The following is a 19,603-nucleotide window of genomic DNA, read 5'->3' as shown; positions in this document are numbered from 1 at the left end:
GAAAAAAACAAGTCTCCTCAGTATAAAGGACGGGAGCCATCAACGACGAGCACGTTGACCAGCATATAGGTTTATGAGAAGAGGAGTGTACATCAGCTGGAAACGGGAACTTAATACTTTTTACAGCCCTGTACTCCTCACCAAAATCTGGCCGCAGACCTCTATCCTCTTGGTCTGCATATGGGCTCTATTTCCGCATCTGTAGCGGTGACCTATGATACTCTAGAGTTGTGGTTTAGCAGCTGGAGGAGCTGGGGTCTGTTCGACGGGCTCAAGAAGCGCGTCGTCCCAGGGATTTGATTCTATGGACATGATGATCTGTCACCTGCGTGGGCAGCTCGCGCTCTATTCGTGTGCTACGATAAGCATGGAGCGGTGATCATTACAACAACGGAGGCTGATAATACAATTCAGCTTCGTTAAACAACAGCGTTCTCCGGATCCCCATTTATCAATGAAAGAACAGAATAGTCAAGTCGGAAGAATGACAGACGAAATAACTGCGGAGGCTTAGAGGACAGGCCCCCTACTTCCCTTCAGTGAAATCCGTACTCCTCCACACCTCTTCGTACGCCTCCGCTGTCTTCTCTAACTCCTTCGCCACTGCAGTCAGCACACTTCCAGTATCACTTCCTAAAGGTAATCTTAACAGCTTTTCCTTCCCCTTCAGCAGCCCTTCATCAGCGACATACTCCCATATCCTCTTGACGCCCTCTTTCGGATCGCCGCGTTGATTTCCATCATAATCGAAGAAAGCCTTCCGCGCCTCATGCGCAGCTGTCCCCTCATAGACATCCAATGCAGGTGCGATGTTGGTTCCAGAGGTGACGGATGAGAGGAAGGAGGTGCGGAAATAGCCCGGCTCAACGACCAGCGCCTTGAGCCCGAATGGCGCGATCTCGGCCGCGAGGGCTTGCGTTAGACCCTCCAGCGCGAACTTGGTGGCGCAGTAGATCCCGTTACTAGGGCCGGAGATTAGACCGCCGATGGAAGAGAAGTTTATAATTGTGCCACTGCCTTGTCCGCGAAGGTGAGGCAAGGCTGCGCAGATAAGCCGGAGCTGGGCGAAGACGTTAATATCAAACTGAGTCTTCACCGCAGCGTCCCTGAGGTTGCATTAGCGTCTGCCTTAGGCTCTTATGGGGTGAAGTGTCTGGGTAAAGAAGGTCGAGAAGCAGGTGGTCCTTACTCGGACTCTTCGATTGCACCCATATACGAATAGCCTGCACTATTAACGAGAACATCGATCTTCCCAAACGCTGCGAATGCTTTTTTTGCATACATGTCCATAGCTTCCTGGGGCCAGGAGAGGTCGAACTGGTGGATTTCAACGTCGTTCCGTTTCAAGCTATCCGGGACTTTCGACGGAGTGCGTACGGCGGCGATGACGCGGTCACCCTCGGACAGGGCTTTGAGCGTGAGCTCGAGGCCAAGCCCGGTGTTGGCGCCACTGATGTGCCAGACTCGGGACATGTTTGTCCTACTTTTCAAGGTGTAGCAGAGATAGCTTGAAACGGATGATCAAATGTACTTAGTAGTCTCCAGGAGATGCAACCGGGAGAATGGGCAACATATTTATAAGCATTTCGAAGAGTGCGCGCTGACCTGCTTCATCGACAGAAAGCCAGAGGGCAGTGATTTCGCGGGGCAATTCAGCTCTAGCTCAGTGCTGACGGGAAGACTTCCCTACCCTTGTCACGATGCTGTTTCTCCGATGCACCACGTTTCGCCATTATTGGAAGAGCTATCTCCGTGCCGGTGATGACAGTCTAGATCTATTTCGTAGCCTATGGTAGGTGATGAGTCCACGAATTCGTCATCGGTTTTGCGGGATGAATGGCGAATGCTAGTGTTGCTGACCTTTGCTGCGTCTAGACCAACAAATCCTTCCATCTTCATATACTAGCGATTGGCGCATGTTTGTAGGGATGGCGTATTCCAGTTGGCTAGAACTCGGTATGGGAGAACATTTTCATTTATTTTTTCGAAAGCACGGGCTCTCCCATCAGAAAGCCCGCATTATCTCGCAGCGTTGCCAGCGCATCAGATTCCTCTTATTCGTGCAAAATTTCCGTCTCGGTCCGTGACTTCTCTGCATGTAGTTCAGGTATCAGGGCTTGAAAGCATACTGAAATTGAGAAGCCTGAGCAAACATAGTCTATAACAATCTAGATTTTTTTTCTCAGCACTCGGATTCCTGGACCATTGGAGTACACAGGCAGAACTGGTGATAGACGTAGTTCAAAAATGGAGATAAGCCAAAGCAACTACGCCGTCAACGCCGCGTCTATCGTCGTTAAGTTGTTGATCACACCATCTCCGTACGCTGGGTGCATGCTTGATATGGCAACATGGAGCGACCAAATATACCGCGGTATTGGTCGGTTGCTGACAGCGCGTATTCTTCTTGAAAAAAAAAAAAAAAAAAGAAAAGAAAAGAGGATTCTACCGCTACGAAACGGGGTGCCGCCAGGACGGAAGGCGTAGGTTTAGCGAAAACGGTTGAGACAAGTTCTCACCTGCTGAGTCCCTTAGGAACTATGGCAGATTTTTCCTCTCTAAAATCGGTCTCGCTCGTCGTATAACAACTTAGATTCGCTGCATAGCCTGCAGGCTTCAACCCCGAGAACGTGGAGCGTCCATCTCTAGTGTGCTGGGTTCGACACGCTTGCGATGATCAGCAAGTAGGCCGCGTCTCTTAGACAGACGGTAGTCACGCTTCATTGTGCGCTTATTGATCGTCTGTTTCCCTTTCGCAGTTTCAGTAAAAGCCTATTTCAAATGATGGACATGGTTTCTGCCATTGTCCGCATTGAAGTGGTAAATGCATGGCCGCGAGTAGGCCCTGGTAATACGTCAATTGCTGGTCTCGAGCACGATCAAGTATTGACAAGACTCACCAAGAACAAAGTGATTTTGCTTTGTGGAGGTCAACCCACGAAAGGGCCACTGGTGCCTGGCAGGTTCCTAAGTATTGTTGCCTGGTCAGGTGATGCGGCTCGGAGGGGGAATCCAAGCCTCCCCATTCACGACATTTAAGACTAACACTACTCGCCGTCGTGACGTCGACTTATCTCTCCACTTCCTCCTCAATCCTCCCCGCTGCTTCATCTGCATTGTCCTCCTTCAGTGCTTGATCCCTCAACCCGCTTCCATGTCAAACCGCCCTCTTTCATCTCGACTGTTTTGATGAACACAAGAGCTATGACCGTACCAACGGCGCCCAGAGAATCTCCGCTCTTAGCACTACCGACCGAGCTCCTCGTTCAGATCTTCCAGTCGGCGCCATCCTTTAGAGCCGTCACGAATCTCGCAGCGTCATCGAAACAGCTCTACGACATCTGGCGCCAGTATCTTACTCCAATTTACAATGAAGTCTCCCGGTCTTGTATCCCCAACAAGTCAGCCTTGCTTTCCATGCTAGCAGACCTCGGGAAAATCTCACTCGACACGCATCCCCTCACTCTCGATCATATCGCCTGCATCGTACGAGAATCGCGCCGCAGTGATGCTCTCATTAAAGGGTACACCCTGATGCATCCGCACCTGTTGAATGATCCACAAACACCAGCGTCTCTCTCGCCTCCCGAGGAAAGACGGCTCGTCCGCGGCATGTACCAGCTCATCGGGTTGTTGTCTCTTGATAAACGCACCCGCGACAAGCGCGTTAAGGAGATGGACCTGAAGACGTTGTTCCTCCTTTCCGATTTCACTTGCGTCATTGACCCTTACTTCATCACCATGGACTCAGACTTCAACGGGGATCCGGATCTTCGAGCGATCTTGGAGGAGGATTCGGTATCAATCCGGCTTTTGCAGCGGGATCTTCGGGCGCGGCGCAACAAGGTCTTTGAACAGATGTACGGTCGCAGATACCGCCCTGTGGCGTGTACGCCGTTCGAGTCAGGTGGACGACATGCGTGGTGGTGTGATTGCCAGCAAAAGACGTTCAAGGACATGCTGACCGGACGGGTTTTTGGTGAAAAGGGTGCCGCTGGTGTACCAAAGGTCAGGGACGACTTGTGGTATGACAGCGCGGAGGAGTGAGGAGTCGAGACTGAATTAATGGATCGTGGCGGCTGTGGGGAGTACGAGTGGGACAGGGTTCAATTTATTCGAGCACTAGCGGCGCGGAGGCTATTGGCGTTTATCAGACTCAGGAACTCGAGCAAATTGTTATCTTTGATAAGGATATCTCCAGAGTACATACTGTGGATCGTCTTACATCGACTCTATGATTCAGCTTATTATTTTGTGTTTGTCTAAAGAATGAGCCTGTGCAGTAACCTTACGTAAGCAAGCGGTCCACCGGTCGGGTTCCTAACCCAAACTCCTGCCCAAACAAACACCATCCTCTCGTCCAACACTCCATTCACAAACGAGGTCTTGGTCTCGATGCAATTGGGCAAGACATCGCTCCAAACTTTCAAACTTCCAGAAACAGAAAATAAGCTGACTCGCTGGCTTCTAGGCGCCCACCGCAACGAGCCCCGACCGTGTTGCAAAGCCCAGACGCCATGGCCAAGTTAATTTCCGCCTCGAGCGCTGATCCACCCCCTGATCACAACGCTAGTCAGGAACGAACGACAAAGGGGCGAGCACTGACCCAAACGGGAAGAAACTCCTGGAGTCGGTGCCCACAAAAGCCCACAGGCCCTGCCAGGGACTAGACGTTCGCGAATCCAGACCGAGAGATTGGCAGACACATGGCCTCGACCGCGGATAGAGCTGTAGGGCGCTGGAATGTCCTCACGCAAGGGCGAAAGGGACAGGGATGGAATGTGCTCGCACAACAGTCCACTCAGCAGACACCCAATATAGCCGCTCAGGGGTCCGACCTTGTGCCCATGAGCGTGAGGACTTGGGCGTTTGGCGTGGCGTTTCACATAGTTCTTGTCAAACCGACTCAAGAAAGACTTCAATTGGTTTCCACCGGCCCATTTAATTAACACGACCTTTTAGCTCGTACCTGGGCGACTAACGATTCGATCTGGGCACTAGGGACCAAGCCAGCGCTGCTCTCTGTATCTTCTTATTTTTCCTGCACACTGCCCCGGGGGCCCCCACCCGCTCTCCCTCAGCCTCTTCCCCGTCTCCCCTTTTATCGCGCGATCCCCTCGTTTTTGTTTTCCCTTCGCTTCGCATCCCAACCAGTCACTCTTTTCACCTATTCCCACCAGCCAAACCAGCTGTTTACGCTCTTTATTATCGGACGTTGATGTGAATTTGCTCCATCGCGTACCGACAATGCAGTGGAAGTCGCTCGTTTTTACTCTCGCCACTGCCGGGTCGGCTCTGGCCCGTTCGCACGGTAGCCACAAACACCGACACGGCGTCCGTAACGAGGCTGCCCAGGAGGTGGGCGGGTTGTATGACTCCGAGCCCGTTACCGTGACGGAGACCGCGTGGGAATGCTGCACCACCAGCACCCTGTCCTCCATCACCCCGACCCAGCCAGCCACGTTTGTTGAGATCCCTAGCGAAACCCCGTCGTCCACGGAGGTTCCTACCTCCACTGAGGCTCCTGCTGAGCCCAGCACCAGCACCCAGGCTTCGACCGAGAACCCAGCACCGGAGCCCGAGACCACGTCCAGCTCTGTCGCTCCTACCTCCACTGAAGCGCCCACCAGCACCTCCGCTGACCACTCGGCCTGGACCAACTTCCCCTCTAATGGCGAGTTCTGCTTCGACGGTTTTGGCGGCCGTACTAAGCAGTCTATCACTGGCAATAAGTTCACCTACTCCGGCAACGTTGGCAGCCCCTGGGGCAGCAACATCCAGGAAGTCAGCGCCGAGAAAGCCGCCGAGTACAAGTATGTCGTGCAGTTCCACGGCTCCAAGACCGACAGGTGGACCGTCGTCGTCTGGAACAAGATCGGCCCGGACATGAAGATGACCGGCTGGTACGGTAACTCTGCCGTTTCCTTCACCCTTGAGCCTGAGGAAATCCGCTACGTCGCCTTCGACGAGAACTCCCAGGGTTCTTGGGGTGCCGCCAAGGGCGACTCGCTCCCCACTGACGAATACGGCGGCTACTCCTGCACCTGGGGCGAGTTCGACCTTGGCAGCGAAGTCAACCAGGGCTGGTCCGGCTGGGATGTTTCGGCCATTCAGGCTCAGGCCGCTGGTCAGCATATCCAGGGTATGAAGATGTGCTCGTACGACGACACCAACTGCTCCATCATCACTACCGGTGCGAAGAAGGTCCAGGACGCCTACTTGGAGAAGGACAAGTGGGTCGACGGCATTGGTGGTAAGGTCCGGCCGGGTCCTGTCAGGATTGTTACCTACCTCGACTACGACGAATAAACGCAATTACGTGTACAACTGAGCACGAGCACGAGTACACCTATACGTTGTATATACCTAATCTAGTCAGACGTTCCTACCTAGGTAGTTGGGCGTGGCGGTCAATGTATACTTAATCCTAATTGCACATTCTTCGCTGGCCACTGGCCTGTTGATAATTTATTTTATGATTCTTCATTCTCCTAATATAGATGAGGAGAGAAGGGGGCAGAAAAGCACTTGTGAATTTCTCAGTGGATCATTGAGCATCATCCCTGCTGTTTAGGGAGCATTCGCTAGGATGTGCCGCGGAATATATCTCGAGTGGGATATTCATGCTCTTGGTTCTTTACTTCTGGTATTTTAAAGAATGAACAACAATCATAAATATTAAGAACTGTGGCTACGGGCTTTCTGAGCTAATGGCCGTCGGTGATAAAAGTTCTGCATCTGCCACATTAAGAACGTAACGATTTCTCATGTCCTTGTTGGGAAGGGTGCTGGGCAATGATGCAGTAAGGGATCTGGCTGAGGCGCACATCTGCATTTATTCTCCCTTCCTCAGCTCGCCTTGGGCAGAAATATTCCTAGACGGAAGGAAAACCCTTTGCAGGAGGTGGTTGATGGCCTCGCAGAAGATTCGTCAAGCGTCAATGTCTTTGAAGCTGGACTTTCAACTTCAGCTCAGACTCTGCCTTTAACACAAGTGATAAATCTGGCCTAGACAAGGGAAATACCAGGCTGACCCTGACTCCAGTCTGTAACGACTCGCATTTACCACGGGAAGAAACCAAATCATGTCGTCGCACTGTCCAGTTGTTCCCCAAGCCCGCGGAAGAGAGTATCAAAATAAGCAGTGTCGAAGCCCTGGAATACCCAGTTGTCCACGCCAGCTGCAGCATCAGGAAACATCTGATCCTGCATCTGAACCTGTTGCAGGAAGCAGTCTGCTGACAGCAGGTCATCCGTACATTATTGAGGTAACCCCGTCACCGGTAATTGCAATGCCGTATTGTCGCTCATGGTGTCAAGACTCGGGTTGCCAACTTGAGGGGCTGCATTTGCAGGGTTCGTGGGGCTCTGAACGTGAATTGATCCAAGACCGCCGAGTGTGACGCTTGCGCCTTCACTGGGAACCGAATGATGCCCTAATTTAGAGTGCGGCGTAATCGTAATTCCTTGAGAGGAGACACGGACCGCACCAAGATATGGGACTTGAATGGAGAGCTCGGCGAGCCGCACAATAGTGTGCTCCCTGGACGAATGTCGTCCTTGTGCAGTTACTGCCTCAATAACCAATAGTTCTCTGAGCAAAACCGCGCATTTGGCGGCAAGTACATCTTCTTGCAGTTCTAACATGGACTTCATGCAGTCAAGAGCTTGCTCGACAGCCGCCCGATCGCTCAGTCGTTCGTGGATGAGCAAACTGCTATTGCCGATCTCTTTATGACCATGGCTAACAATGTGCACCAGCATCAATGTCATACCTGCAGTGAGAGCGAGAAAGTCGCCAATCCGTGAATAAGCAGTGACCGGGTTAAACGTACGAACCGCAATTTGCCTGGCCAAGATCTCGCGGCTGGCACTGAGGCAGGCGAGTCTCGAGTATAGAACGTACGGATTGTGACTTTGGCACAGAATGTATGGAAGGTGAAGCTGGTTCACTAACATGTAGTAGCACATATGATCCATGGCCCGGCGACTTTCCCAGAACGCTTCAACCGATTCCACTTCAAGACCTGCCAGGGCGAGTGGCCGCCAGAACGAGGGCGGCAATTTCTCGGTCATCTGAATAAGTTCTTGATCGATTTCTTTGGTCATATCGCGAGCCGCCTGAAGAGTTGAATTCAATTGGTTCCGGTGGAGGATCCTAGAGGTCAGATGCATTACGAGCGCGGACAAATCGCCATTCGTTGCGCACTGAGTAGAGGTTTTCGCATCGGCAGTGCTCGTGGGTAGTCCCAGAAGCAGGGATAGGAACCGCTCCATGGAGACGACGCAAACCCACATAACAGCAGGGTCAAGACTGTTCCGGTTGTCGATAAGCTTGAACCGATAGTGGCCCGGTTGGTGCAGGCCCATCAGATGAGCCGCCATAACAGCACGACGTAATGTGATCCACGCTCGTCGGATGTTGCCGCTGTCAATATGATAAAAGCTTTCAAGAATGATGTTCTCTAACCCCTCCAACGTCCCCAAAAGTTCGTCGTTCGATGTAACCATCCTGATGGCCGACTCGGCTAGTCTTTCCATTATCAGGCGATGGCCCTCATTGAGACCGGGGATTTCAGCGTTTGGCGAAATGTGCTGCAATGCGGCTGCGAACAGAAGCATTTGCCTTCCCAGTAAAACAGGATGCGTTTCTGGATGGAGCAAGGTAGGTACTTGAATTTGCTCCTTGAGGAGCTCCTCTGGTGATAAGCTTTTGAAGTTGGATCTATAGCTAAGTGTGGAGTATCTGGATACTCTGCCAAGCAAGATCTGGATGTCTTTTTGACAGGGAAGAGTATCCAGAAGAGCTTTTGCTGTCTTTCCATGAAGAGATGGCTCTGCAACAGAAACGGAGTGAGCAGACACTGGCGTTGGCGGCATGCCAGGTGTCTGTCTCTCATCAACCTCATCTCTTAGCAGTTCACCCTGACTGACACATCTCGTGCCCCGGCGGCGGCAGACAATGCACGTACTATCATTTGTCGAGGCGAAAATACATTTCACCTTTCGGCGTCTACATTCCTGACAGCTGTGTGTCCCTTTGCGGACCTTTCGAAACTTGGCTGTGGGTTCGTCCGAGAGGCCGTTCATGTCGGATACGGGAGTCGCAGCTAACAGATTGTTTCCCCAGAACGTGCCCTCAGTCGACGGACAGATTCACGGCACAGTGCATACAAGGTCAATTATTTGTGTAACTAGCCTCGAATAAAGATGACGAACAGGATTGCCCGCGGTTACGAACAGCTGTCTGAGATTAGCTTGCTGACAAATCACGTGTGTCTGGTGGAGGATCTCGACTTCGGACGAGCTGAGATTCGTCCGAGCCCATCTCTTGCGAGGTTGTAAGACCATCCCAAACACCATTTGAGAGAAAAAAAAAAAAAAAAGGAATCCGGGCGTAGATGACATGCAACAGAGATATATCAAGTAATCTGAGTAGTAATGGTATAGCGCAACCAAAAGCACACTGGGCAGTTGCCTGTCTGCGAAGAAGTGGGCGTTGGTATAAGTCCCCTAAATACATTCTCTTTCTTCTGGCGGGCCTCAAAGAGTCAAGAGATCAAAGTAATAGCTTAAAGTGGTTGCTGAGCAATGTGAAACGGTCATTCTGTCGGTTATTTGACCATCTAGCATTTCGTCCGAGACGCCTCGGACCAACCACTATCTCAGCAGCGATTCGGACGAATTCGATTACGAAGGAGCACTAACATCAAGCTGAGTGTCCGAGAGTATTTGTCAGGCTTGGGAATGAGATCTAGCTGGAGTCTTCTGTCCGAATCCAAGGAATATAACTAGCACTGTAGCTCGCCGTCATTTGGGTCCCTGCCTCATGATCTTGTTTTGACCCCATCAAACTATACGATACGAAACCTCTTCACAATACTCCGTCAAGATGTCAATGTTAGATTCCAAATCAAGTGTTGAAGAGGAAGTCAGCACTGAGAAAACACCGCCGGTTGCGGACGTTGATGATGACTATCCCCACGGTGCCCGCTTAGCTATCATTGTTCTGTCACTGATGCTGGGCATGTTCCTTGTTGCCCTTGACAATGTGAGTCTAGCCAGCTGAGGCCAATGAATCTTGCGCAGACTGACCAATGCTCCTTTGCAGACCATCTTAGGCACGGCCATACCAAAGATCACCGATGAGTTCCACGACCTTAACAAAGTTTCATGGTACGGATCAGCATACTTCATGACGTTCGGCGGCTTCCAGTCAACCTGGGGTAAAGTGTACAAATACTTCCCTGTCAAGATCTGGTTTATCATTGCCATGTTCGTCTTTGAGGTCGGAAGTCTTGTTTGCGCAGTGGCCCAGAATCCCACCACTTTAATCGTTGGCCGAGCCATTGCAGGCGTAGGAGGGGCTGGCGTCGCCGTCGGAGTCTTCACTATGCTCGCATTCGCAGGGCCGCCTGAAAAACGCCCGGTGCTGCTAGGGTTTACGGGAGCCACCTATGGTATCGCCGCTGTGATGGGGCCGCTTATTGGGGGCGCTTTCACGGACAAAGTGACTTGGCGGTGGTATTTCTATATCAACTTGCCTATTGGAGGGCTGGCTGCAGCGGTTGTTCTTCTTTTCTTTAAGGCTCCTGCCAGTGCGGTGCCTGCGAAGGCCACGCTGATGGAGAAGATGATACAGATGGACTTTGCTGGCGCAGGCCTGATGATGGCGTTGATCATTTCGTACATTCTCGCTCTACAATATGGTGGCCAAACACATTCTTGGAAGAGCAGCGAGGTGATTGGGCTGTTGGTTGGCGTTGTGCTCATCTCTGTGGCTTTTGTATTTTGGGAGAGGTACCAACAGGAACGCGCAATGATCGTTCCCCGACTGGTGAGTCAAATTCTAGCTAGGCATATGTGACTTTGCTAATGAGAGAATGCCACAGTTTCTGAAGCGATATGTCTGGGTTGGCTCCATCTATATGTTTTTCTTCGCCGGCGCGTACTTTATCACTCTCTACTACCTCCCGATATACTTCCAGAGTGTCTTCAACTCCAGCCCGATTGGGTCCGGTGTCCGAATGCTCGCCCTGATTATTCCCCTAACAATCGCAGCCATTGTGCAAGGAATGGCGCTTGTCAAGATTGGTATTGTTCCATTGTTCTGGATCATCGGGGGAATACTCGGCACAGTTGGAGCCGGGCTCTTCTACACTATGGATGTCGACACCTCCACGGGCCAGTGGATCGGTTTCCAGATTATCGTCGGCTTCACAGTAGGCTGGACATTTCAGGTCGCTTTGTCGAATGGGCAAGTGCATGCCTCACCGGAGGACATGTCCCAGGTCACTGCGATCATCAACTGTAAGAACCCTTCTAACTTGGTCTGGTGAATTTCTAACCTTGCAACGTGCTTAGTCTCTGTGACAGTCGGCGGTGCCATATTCCTCTCGGCAGCGCAATGCGTATTCAATAACCAGCTGCTCAAAGAACTTGCGGCGACGCTCCCCGAGATTGACCCAGCAATAGCCCTGGCGACAGGTGCGACCCAGATTCGAGAAGCCTTCGAACCCAACCAAATTCCTCTTGTTATTAGTGCGTACATGGTCGGGCTCAAGGCTGTCTTTGCAATCATTATTGCAGCTTTTGGAATTGCAACGCTGATCGGCGGGTCTTTAGGCAGCTGGAAGAGGCTGCATAAGGATTCGCTGGCGAAGGCTGCTGGGGGTGCTGCGTAGGATTTCGTTGACAAGACGTCCATGCGTGATTTAGAATAGAGTTGAGAGGCTCCAGGGGTTTCTTTTGAAGTCTGGTTGGAAACTGACCGGAGTGGGGGGGACACGAATTCTGCTTGCTAGGTGAAAAGTGAATGGCCTAATAAAGTATGGGAGGGAAAGGAGGTTGGGGATACTAAGCAGATTGCTTCGTAGAGTGTCATTGAATTTCCAAATAATAAGAATAGACGACACAGAATGCTCTGGAAACCCCCATATACAACTTGGTAAACTACCGCTAGGTTCCAGCTGCTAGGAGCCAACCAAGGAACTGAGGTTTCCAGACATGTACCCAGCTTGTGTCAACGTCATCAGAAACAGTGTAATGATAGTGAATACTTTCTGAACACAAAGCACTGTGTGGACTTGGGGGTCCGCTATGGGTAAGGCTATGAGTTCATTTCGATATTGATATGTCAGGTTACTACGCGGATCAAGGCATGATTATGACACGGAAACTCTATGCTTAGGAACCTAGCTTCAGCATCCATATTCCGTCTAGTGAAGCATTAGGCTCTGCAGTCCTTTTGTTCTATCTTCACTGCAATACCTATCTCACGATGCATAACATTAATAAAGTTCCACAAGTGATCTCGTGCTACGCTAGCCATTGTAAAACGCGTACTTACGCAGACTACGACCTCCTTTCACGCGCGCACACAGTATAAATAGACGATGTGGATGGTTACTTTAGACAATAACTGGGCTGACGGACAGGGCTACGACCTGTTTAAGCCCTAAGGGATATGTTTTCCGACTTCATATACCTGAATGGGGTCAAATGTCAATAATGACTACCATGAACAAAAGCTTGGCTGCAGTTTCATCAGCACATCAGCAGCTATAGATTTGTTTCACATATTGGCAACTTCGCTAGGTGCTACATCCGCCGCAGGCTCTTCGTATGAACTATTTTCCCACCACAGATACAACAGGACAAGAAGAGCGCGCGAGCACTAAGCCCTACCAACTGTATTACGATGGTGGAAAAGTGATCAAATAGCATGCTAAAGATATGTATCAGACATTGGTAGGAAATGAAGCAAACGTGTTCACTAGCGAAGCAGGTGCTTCGACCACAGAGTAAAATTGAATTTAATATATCTATGTCAAAAACCTCTATTTTACCATAAAATCGTAAAACAGAACGCAGCCCGTAATTTCGATCCAGCTAGGATTCGCATATGTCAATAATGGCTGATTAGAGATGGCTGCAGAAGCCCGATTTCAACGGCTGGGGGTCCTCCAGTTCCGTCTCCCCGATATGAACCGTCCAACTTCCGCCCTCTGTGCCTGAAAAGACGCAGATGGCGCCACCGGGGTTAGAGATTCTGGTGACGACAGCGGGATTGTCTTGAACTGTCAGCATGGATTTCTGCTTGGATCAAAGGTAGTACTCACCGATATCGTGAGTGGTCAGATCCGTAGGGAAGGTCTGGTCCCAGGTGTTATCGCTAGTGCCATGGAAAGCAATAGTTACGGAGTCGATCTGCCGCTTTTCGGCCTGCATGCGGCTGTCCCTAGCCCTGGCGCTGGGGCTGGCGCTGGTAAGAGCCGCGAGGGAGGCGACGACGGCAAAAGCAACGGAGCGCATCTTGATAAGAAACGTAAAGTAATAGAGTGACTGGATTGAAGGTCTCGAATATGAAAATATCTGTGATTGATTTGATGCCTTTTATTGTTCTTACAGAGCATTCTTGACAGGTTTTATAATTTTCCAGGCCTACAGTATCTCCTTTGGGCTATTTTTATCCATGCGAGACAGGTGGATGCGTGCTGGTCGTTAAGCAAGGCAACCAATTCTATAGTTAGGCGACCAGTGGAAACACGCAAGATGGTTGTCTAAAACCATTGATACGAAAATCGACGATTCCCATGCGATTGGCCAGTGGTCCGCCGGTTAAAATGACAAGAGATCGGCGTCAGCAGGCTGTGTTGAAACGATCCACGGGCAGCTCATGTAAGGCTGTCAGCTGTAAATGTCCAGTAAAGAGTCACGATTGGTTTAGATACAAACGAGTACGCTCCCAAGCTCATTTATTTCAATCAAACGGTAGGTTCCATTCCCAGCTTAGCCCATAGCCCTCCTAGCCCTTTGGTTGCCTCATCCGCCTTGGCCTTTAACGCTGGATTGATGCCCTTGCTCTGATTTACTCCTGCTTTTCAAGGGGTGTCTTGTGGGCTAGGTAGCCTTCGTTGAAGCCTTTCTACTGGAAGTCCATTGGAGAGAGCAACACCCCAAGAATGAGGGAATCGGGCAGGTGAGTATTATTCTTTCTGTTCTCTTTGGCTTGGTTCGTGGATACCGGGGTCAAGGTTAGGTTGGCACCCATGGTCGAAGTATTCGTTTTCGTACAGATTATCAAAGAACCAGATGATGACGGGTATGAGGAAGTTTGGTACAAAAAGTACTATTATTGGGGGCCTCGTATCTGTGACTTCCAGGACATTGATGTAGCAGCTTATGCCGGTTATTGCTAGGTAGGCGTTGACGGTGGCACTGCAGTCTGATGACTATATTACAGCTGATCCTCAGTATCCTCCAGTATCCACGTATGTCCAGAGATGTTCATGCGTACAATCGTGTCACCGCCAGGTCACTTTCAGCGGGCTCCAGAATGTAACGAATTTCCTCGGACGAAAGCAACAGACGTTATCGAACCCTCCGTAAAACAAGACAAGTGAGCGTAGACCCGCCGTCAATAAGAAGAGCACATCCAGTCATATAGCTAGACCTATCACTACACAAGAAACTAACCGCATCCGCGACCTCTTCCGCATTCGCGATACGGCCCAGCGGGTGCATTTTACTGATCACTTCTTCCAGCTCTGGGTCATCCTCAAAAGCGGCTTGGACCCCCGGTGTATTCACAAACAAGGGACAGACGACGTTGACGCGTATGCCATGCGGGATGTTATCGATCGCCATGCGTCCATCCATCAGCGATTGGAATATTTCGCTGGCGAAATGTCAACTGCTGCCCGAGTCGCTTACCGGCAGTCTTAATCATCCCGACAAGCGTGTTTGGCAGCCGTATACGGCGCTACTCCGGGCATGGCGACGTGCGGGGCCGCCGATCCAAGCACTACGATTGCACCGCGGGTAGACCCTCGGTAGTCACCCAGTGGAGAAAATAATCGGCAAGGCTCTTGTCCTCTCATGAAATCTGAGATATGGCGAATAACCAGGAAGGTGCCCGTGACGTAACATCTAACATGCGCTGGTAGGCGGACGAATCGGAATCTGCAATTTCAGCATTGTTATTAGGCCCGATATCTGCACAATTCACAGAGTAATCTATCTGGCCAAAGCGCCCTATTGTCATTGTCGTGGCAGTCAGCACTGACATATCATCCGTTATGTCCACATAAGTTGTCTCAACCCTGGAGTGCTGGTTGGTAGCCGCTTCATGGCACTGTGCCGCTGTCTCTTCAGCAGCACTGGTATCAATGTCTGCGATCATGAGACCAGCCGCTCCATCTTTTGCTATGGCACGTGCACAGGCCCGGCCGATGCCAATGCCTAGGATAAAGATTGTCTTGTCAGTATCGATGAGGGCTATGTGGGCCAGGGTCTGCTCTATCTCCGCCAACTATACAGTCGTTCTTGAAATCGCCTTAACCATTGAACATATGACAGTTCTTACTCTGGTCCACTACCAAGGCCTTAGCGCGAGTATTTTATTGAACCACAGCACTGAGGTGGTGGCCTTTGTACCTTTCCTGCTGTACGGCACTGCAACTGTCAGCTCTGGAGGCTCCGAGTAATGCCAGTCATTGCCTGGTGATTCATCGACCGGCTTCATACGGTATCATTCTCCTCCATGTGTTTGTCTTTAGTTTCCGAAAGATCAAGCCACAAGATATTTCACAATATATATGAAGTTCCTCTATTTTTTTGGTTGCAAAGCCAAGTTGCTCATACATCTCGTGATTGCCCCTCCTCCAAGCGGCTAATGCAGTTATCTGGTTGGCGAGGATCATGTCACGAGACTGGCCATGAGGCTGAAGGTAATCAATATTTCAAGATACTGAGAGGCTTGTTGCTTTTACATTTACTTCACCAGCAGCTGTCTATCCAACAAAGATACCAAGTCTGACTGATTCTTTATTTGAAACTGTTAAATTTATCACTGTCGACTCGCACAGATGCGCCCATCCAGTCGGGACGAATTTGCGATCGCAATCATCTGCGCGCTGACACTCGAAGCAGAGGCAGTTGAAGACCTTTTTGATGAAATTTATGACAGGTTGGGCGAACACTACAGGAAAGAACCGGGCGATGATAATGCATATGTTAATGGAAGGATTGGATACCATAACGTGGTGGTGTGCTATATGCCTGGCATGGGCAAAGGGAGTGCAGCCAGTGTGGCCTCAAGCTTGAAAATCAGCTACAAAAGGATTGAAGTGGCGCTGGTTGTCGGTATTTGTGGAGGTGCACCATACCCATCATCTGGCGGAGAGGTCTTTCTAGGGGATGTTATAATTAGTGACTCTGTGGTACAATACGACTTTGGCAGGCAGTATCCTGGTGGCTTTGAAAAGAAACTGGGCGTCAGGGACACGCTTGGACGACCAAACCGAGCTATCCGTTCAATACTGGCAAGTCTCCAGGCAAGGCGATCGTGCAAAGACCTTCAAGATAAGCTGCTACAGCATCTACAAGCTATTCAGAAATCACCATCTGATTGGCAATTCCCCTCTATTGATGACATCCTCTTTGAAGCTTCATACCAACATAAGCACTATGGCTTTACTTCACCCGCGTGTCCTTGTCTTGATAGCATGTCTAAAGATACCTGCAAGACAGCTGTCGAATCACCTTGTACTTCTCTAGGCTGTGATATGGACCGGGTATGTCGACGTCGGCCTAGCACAGAACACTACAGCCCAAGAGTACATATTGGGACAGTTGCATCCGCTGATACCGTGATGAAATCAGGCGAACACCGTGATTGTTTGGTCCAGTCAGAAGGTGTTGTTGGTTTCGAGATGGAGGGTGCAGGGGTGTGGGACAACATATCATGCATCATTATAAAAGGGGTGTGTGACTATGCAGATAGCCACAAGAATAAAGCATGGCAAGTGTATGCAGCGGCAACTGGAGCTGCGGCTGCCAAAGCTTTCTTGGAGTATTGGGAGCCCACTGCTCGAGAAGGTTAGCAAATAAACCCGAGATCAGTGTAGCTGTATGCTAAATATTCAATTTTTTTTAGACAGCAACAAATTTCGCATCCCGCTAGATCTTTCAGCTGTTCCTGCGATTGAGGAGTTCATTGGACGAGAAGAAGAACTAAACTGTCTATGGGATTATCTACAACCAGCAAGTTCACAGAGACGAAAGGTGGCTGTCCTCCATGGTCTAGGTGGGATTGGCAAAACACAACTAGCAATTCACTTTGCACGAAAACACAAGAATAAGTTTACAGCCATATTCTGGCTGAACAGCAAGGATCAATCTGCCTTGGTTTCATCTTTGAGTTCTTGCCTCTCTCAGATACAAGGACAGTTGATAGAGGACCAGGCAGTCAATGAGGAGGAAGCTGTACAAAGGGCAAACCAAGTACTACAGTGGCTAGCAAGGCCAGGCAACACTAGATGGCTTATTATATTTGACAATATCGACCAGTATTCTCCAGCCCAAGGCCATGGTCACTGTGGATATGATATCTACGAATTCTTTCCAAAGGCTGATCATGGATCTATTATGATCACTTCCCGGCTCCAGGGGCTCACTGAACTTGGGAAGTCATTTCCAGTTCGGAGACTTATGCACAAAGATGCTACACAGCTATTGTTTCAAAGCAGCGGCTTCTCAGCTAAAGATATTACGCAGATGGGTGCTGAACAAGGTACTGTACTATTAGCTAGACTTGAAGAACATGACTAACATCAACAGACCTTATAAATCTTGCTAGCCTGCTGGATGGGCTCTCGCTGGCAATTGTCATAGCTGGGGCCTTCATGCGTCAAACAGGAACAACTTTTAAAGAGTATTTAGAGCTCTACCAGACTTCCTGGTTCGACTTGCAGTCACAGTCAGCACCCACACGCCAATACCAGCAAGGCAATATTGTACAAACATGGATTATCACCTATAAAGAGATACAGAAACGTGATCCCACTGCCGCGAAACTCTTGCTCTTACTCGCATTTTTTGATAACCAGGATATCTGGTATGAACTGACTCAAAACGGGTTGGACTACTCCAACCCGCCACCATGGTTTAAAGCAGCAGTGTCAAGCAAGCTGGTCTTTAGGACAAAGATAAAAGCACTAGTTGAGTTCTCGCTTGTTGAAATAAAACAGCAGGAGGGAAGCTATACTCTGCATCCCGTGGTACAGGACTGGTGTTATCATATTGCTGCCTCCAATGACCTCACAAACCAACTACAGGAGCTGGCGTTCATCTCGGTTGGATATACAGTCCCCAGTCGGGACACCAGAGATTATGCAAGGCTTGAGCAGCGATTACTTCCTCATGCAAATAACCTAATCCAAAGGAATATAGGCTATTGGCTTGATATACAGCCTGAAGACAGAATCAACATTTTTGGAGCCTTTCATGGCTTAGGTAATCTCTACTTACATCAAGGAAAGCTGAAAGAGGCAGAAGGGATGTATCAGCGAGCCCTGGCAGGCAAGGAGAAGGCACTGGGTCCTGACCACACATCCGCCCTTGATACAGTCAACAATCTTGGTCTTCTCTACTCTGATCAGGGCAGGCTGAAAGAGGCAGAGGAGATGTATCAGCGAGCACTGGCAGGCTACAAGAAGGCACTGGGCCCTGATCACACATCCACCCTGAATACAGTCAACAATCTTGGGAATCTCTACTCTGATCAGGGCAAGCTGAGAGAGGCAGAGGAGATGTATCAGCAAGCACTAGCAGGCTACGAGAAGGCACTGGGTCCTGCCCACACATCCACCCTTGATACAGTCAACAATCTTGGGAACCTCTACTCTGATCAGGGCAGGCTGAAAGAAGCAGAGGAGATGTATCAGCAAGCACTGGCAGGCAAGGAGAAGGCACTGGGCCTTGATCACACATCCACCCTTGATACAGTGGGCAATCTTGGTCTTCTCTACAGGGATCAGGGCAAGCTAAGAGAGGCAGAAGAGATGTTTCAGCGAGCACTGACAGGCAAGGAGAAGGCACTGGGCCCTGATCACACATCCACCCTGAATACAGTCAACAATCTTGGGAATCTCTACTCTGATCAGGGCAGGCTGAAAGAGGCAGAGGAGATGTATCAGCGAGCACTGGCAGGCAAGGAGAAGGCACTGGGCCTTGATCACACATCCACCCTGAATACGGTCAACAATCTTGGTCTTCTCTACAGGGATCAGGGCAAGCTGAAAGAGGCAGAAGAGATGTTTCAGCGAGCACTGACAGGCAAGGAGAAGGCACTGGGCCCTGATCACACATCCACCCTTGATACAGTGGGCAATCTTGGTCTTCTCTACAGGGATCAGGGCAAGCTAAGAGAGGCAGAAGAGATGTTTCAGCGAGCACTGGCAGGCTATGAGAAGGCACTGGGTCCCAATCATTCAAAGACTCGTATAGTGTCAAACAATCTGGTGTCTCTTGCTAGCCTTCATGCTGGGCAAGACAGCCCTCGCCACATCCATGTTGCCCCTAACCCCTTTTCCGGTAGCACACATACTGGGGCTGAACACCCTTGGAGGCCACTTAAAGAACGCCCACGTAAAAGAGATATCCTGTATAGCATTTTGCGCAAATCGTAGCTTTTGCATTTTTCTCGTGATCAGGCCTACAAACCTTAAGACTTGTGAAACAAAATTTCGTAATGATTTGAGCCCTGGAAATCCCAGGTACAAAACCTGAAGGGTACATAGTTTATCAATTAGTATATCAA

General features: G+C 50.1%; 7 protein-coding genes across 7 annotated transcripts, besides 1 other annotated feature; 4 read left to right on the top strand and 3 right to left on the bottom strand.

Moving 5' to 3' along the window:
• Nucleotides 1-19,603: part of a sequence feature (contig 1.153 11..403022(1)) that runs on past both edges of the window.
• On the bottom strand, nucleotides 527-1,473 carry ANIA_08463 (SDR family oxidoreductase; the record flags this gene model as incomplete). Its single annotated transcript, XM_676640.1, has 2 exons — nucleotides 527-1,106; nucleotides 1,190-1,473. The coding sequence occupies 2 exons, from the start codon at nucleotides 1,471-1,473 to the stop codon at nucleotides 527-529; spliced, it is 864 nt and encodes a 287-aa protein (XP_681732.1).
• Nucleotides 2,962-4,047, top strand: ANIA_08462 (uncharacterized protein; the record flags this gene model as incomplete). The annotated part of the gene is made up of 1 exon (XM_050612148.1): nucleotides 2,962-4,047. Exon 1 carries the CDS (start codon nucleotides 3,190-3,192, stop codon nucleotides 4,045-4,047), a length of 858 nt encoding a protein of 285 aa, XP_050468100.1. The 5' UTR covers nucleotides 2,962-3,189.
• Nucleotides 5,150-6,467, top strand: ANIA_08461 (uncharacterized protein). Its single transcript, XM_676638.2, has one exon. The coding sequence runs from the start codon at nucleotides 5,248-5,250 to the stop codon at nucleotides 6,307-6,309; it is 1,062 nt and encodes a 353-aa protein (XP_681730.1). The 5' UTR covers nucleotides 5,150-5,247; the 3' UTR covers nucleotides 6,310-6,467.
• Nucleotides 7,084-9,090, bottom strand: ANIA_08460 (uncharacterized protein; the record flags this gene model as incomplete). Its single annotated transcript, XM_676637.1, has 2 exons — nucleotides 7,084-7,218; nucleotides 7,282-9,090. 2 exons carry the CDS (start codon nucleotides 9,088-9,090, stop codon nucleotides 7,084-7,086), a joined length of 1,944 nt encoding a protein of 647 aa, XP_681729.1.
• ANIA_08459 (MDR family MFS transporter) lies at nucleotides 9,893-11,684 on the top strand (the record flags this gene model as incomplete). Its single annotated transcript, XM_676636.1, has 4 exons — nucleotides 9,893-10,051; nucleotides 10,112-10,837; nucleotides 10,893-11,310; nucleotides 11,365-11,684. The coding sequence occupies 4 exons, from the start codon at nucleotides 9,893-9,895 to the stop codon at nucleotides 11,682-11,684; spliced, it is 1,623 nt and encodes a 540-aa protein (XP_681728.1).
• ANIA_08458 (uncharacterized protein) lies at nucleotides 12,922-13,314 on the bottom strand (the record flags this gene model as incomplete). Its single annotated transcript, XM_676635.1, has 2 exons — nucleotides 12,922-13,079; nucleotides 13,122-13,314. 2 exons carry the CDS (start codon nucleotides 13,312-13,314, stop codon nucleotides 12,922-12,924), a joined length of 351 nt encoding a protein of 116 aa, XP_681727.1.
• On the top strand, nucleotides 15,720-19,472 carry ANIA_08457 (uncharacterized protein; the record flags this gene model as incomplete). The annotated part of the gene is made up of 5 exons (XM_676634.1): nucleotides 15,720-15,731; nucleotides 15,870-16,577; nucleotides 16,692-16,881; nucleotides 16,940-17,575; nucleotides 17,623-19,472. The coding sequence occupies 5 exons, from the start codon at nucleotides 15,720-15,722 to the stop codon at nucleotides 19,470-19,472; spliced, it is 3,396 nt and encodes a 1,131-aa protein (XP_681726.1).

This window comes from Aspergillus nidulans, chromosome V (genome assembly GCF_000011425.1).
Source record: "Aspergillus nidulans FGSC A4 chromosome V".
NCBI classification, from domain to species: Eukaryota; Fungi; Ascomycota; class Eurotiomycetes; order Eurotiales; family Aspergillaceae; genus Aspergillus; species Aspergillus nidulans.
The sequence above is the reverse complement of the archived record's forward strand: the minus strand, read 5'-3'. Positions and strand labels throughout refer to the sequence as shown.

Excerpts from the sequence above, each read along its gene's own strand:
- ANIA_08461 (XM_676638.2), top strand. The coding sequence starts at position 5,248 with ATGCAGTGGAAGTCGCTCGTTTTTACTCTCGCCACTGCCGGGTCGGCT.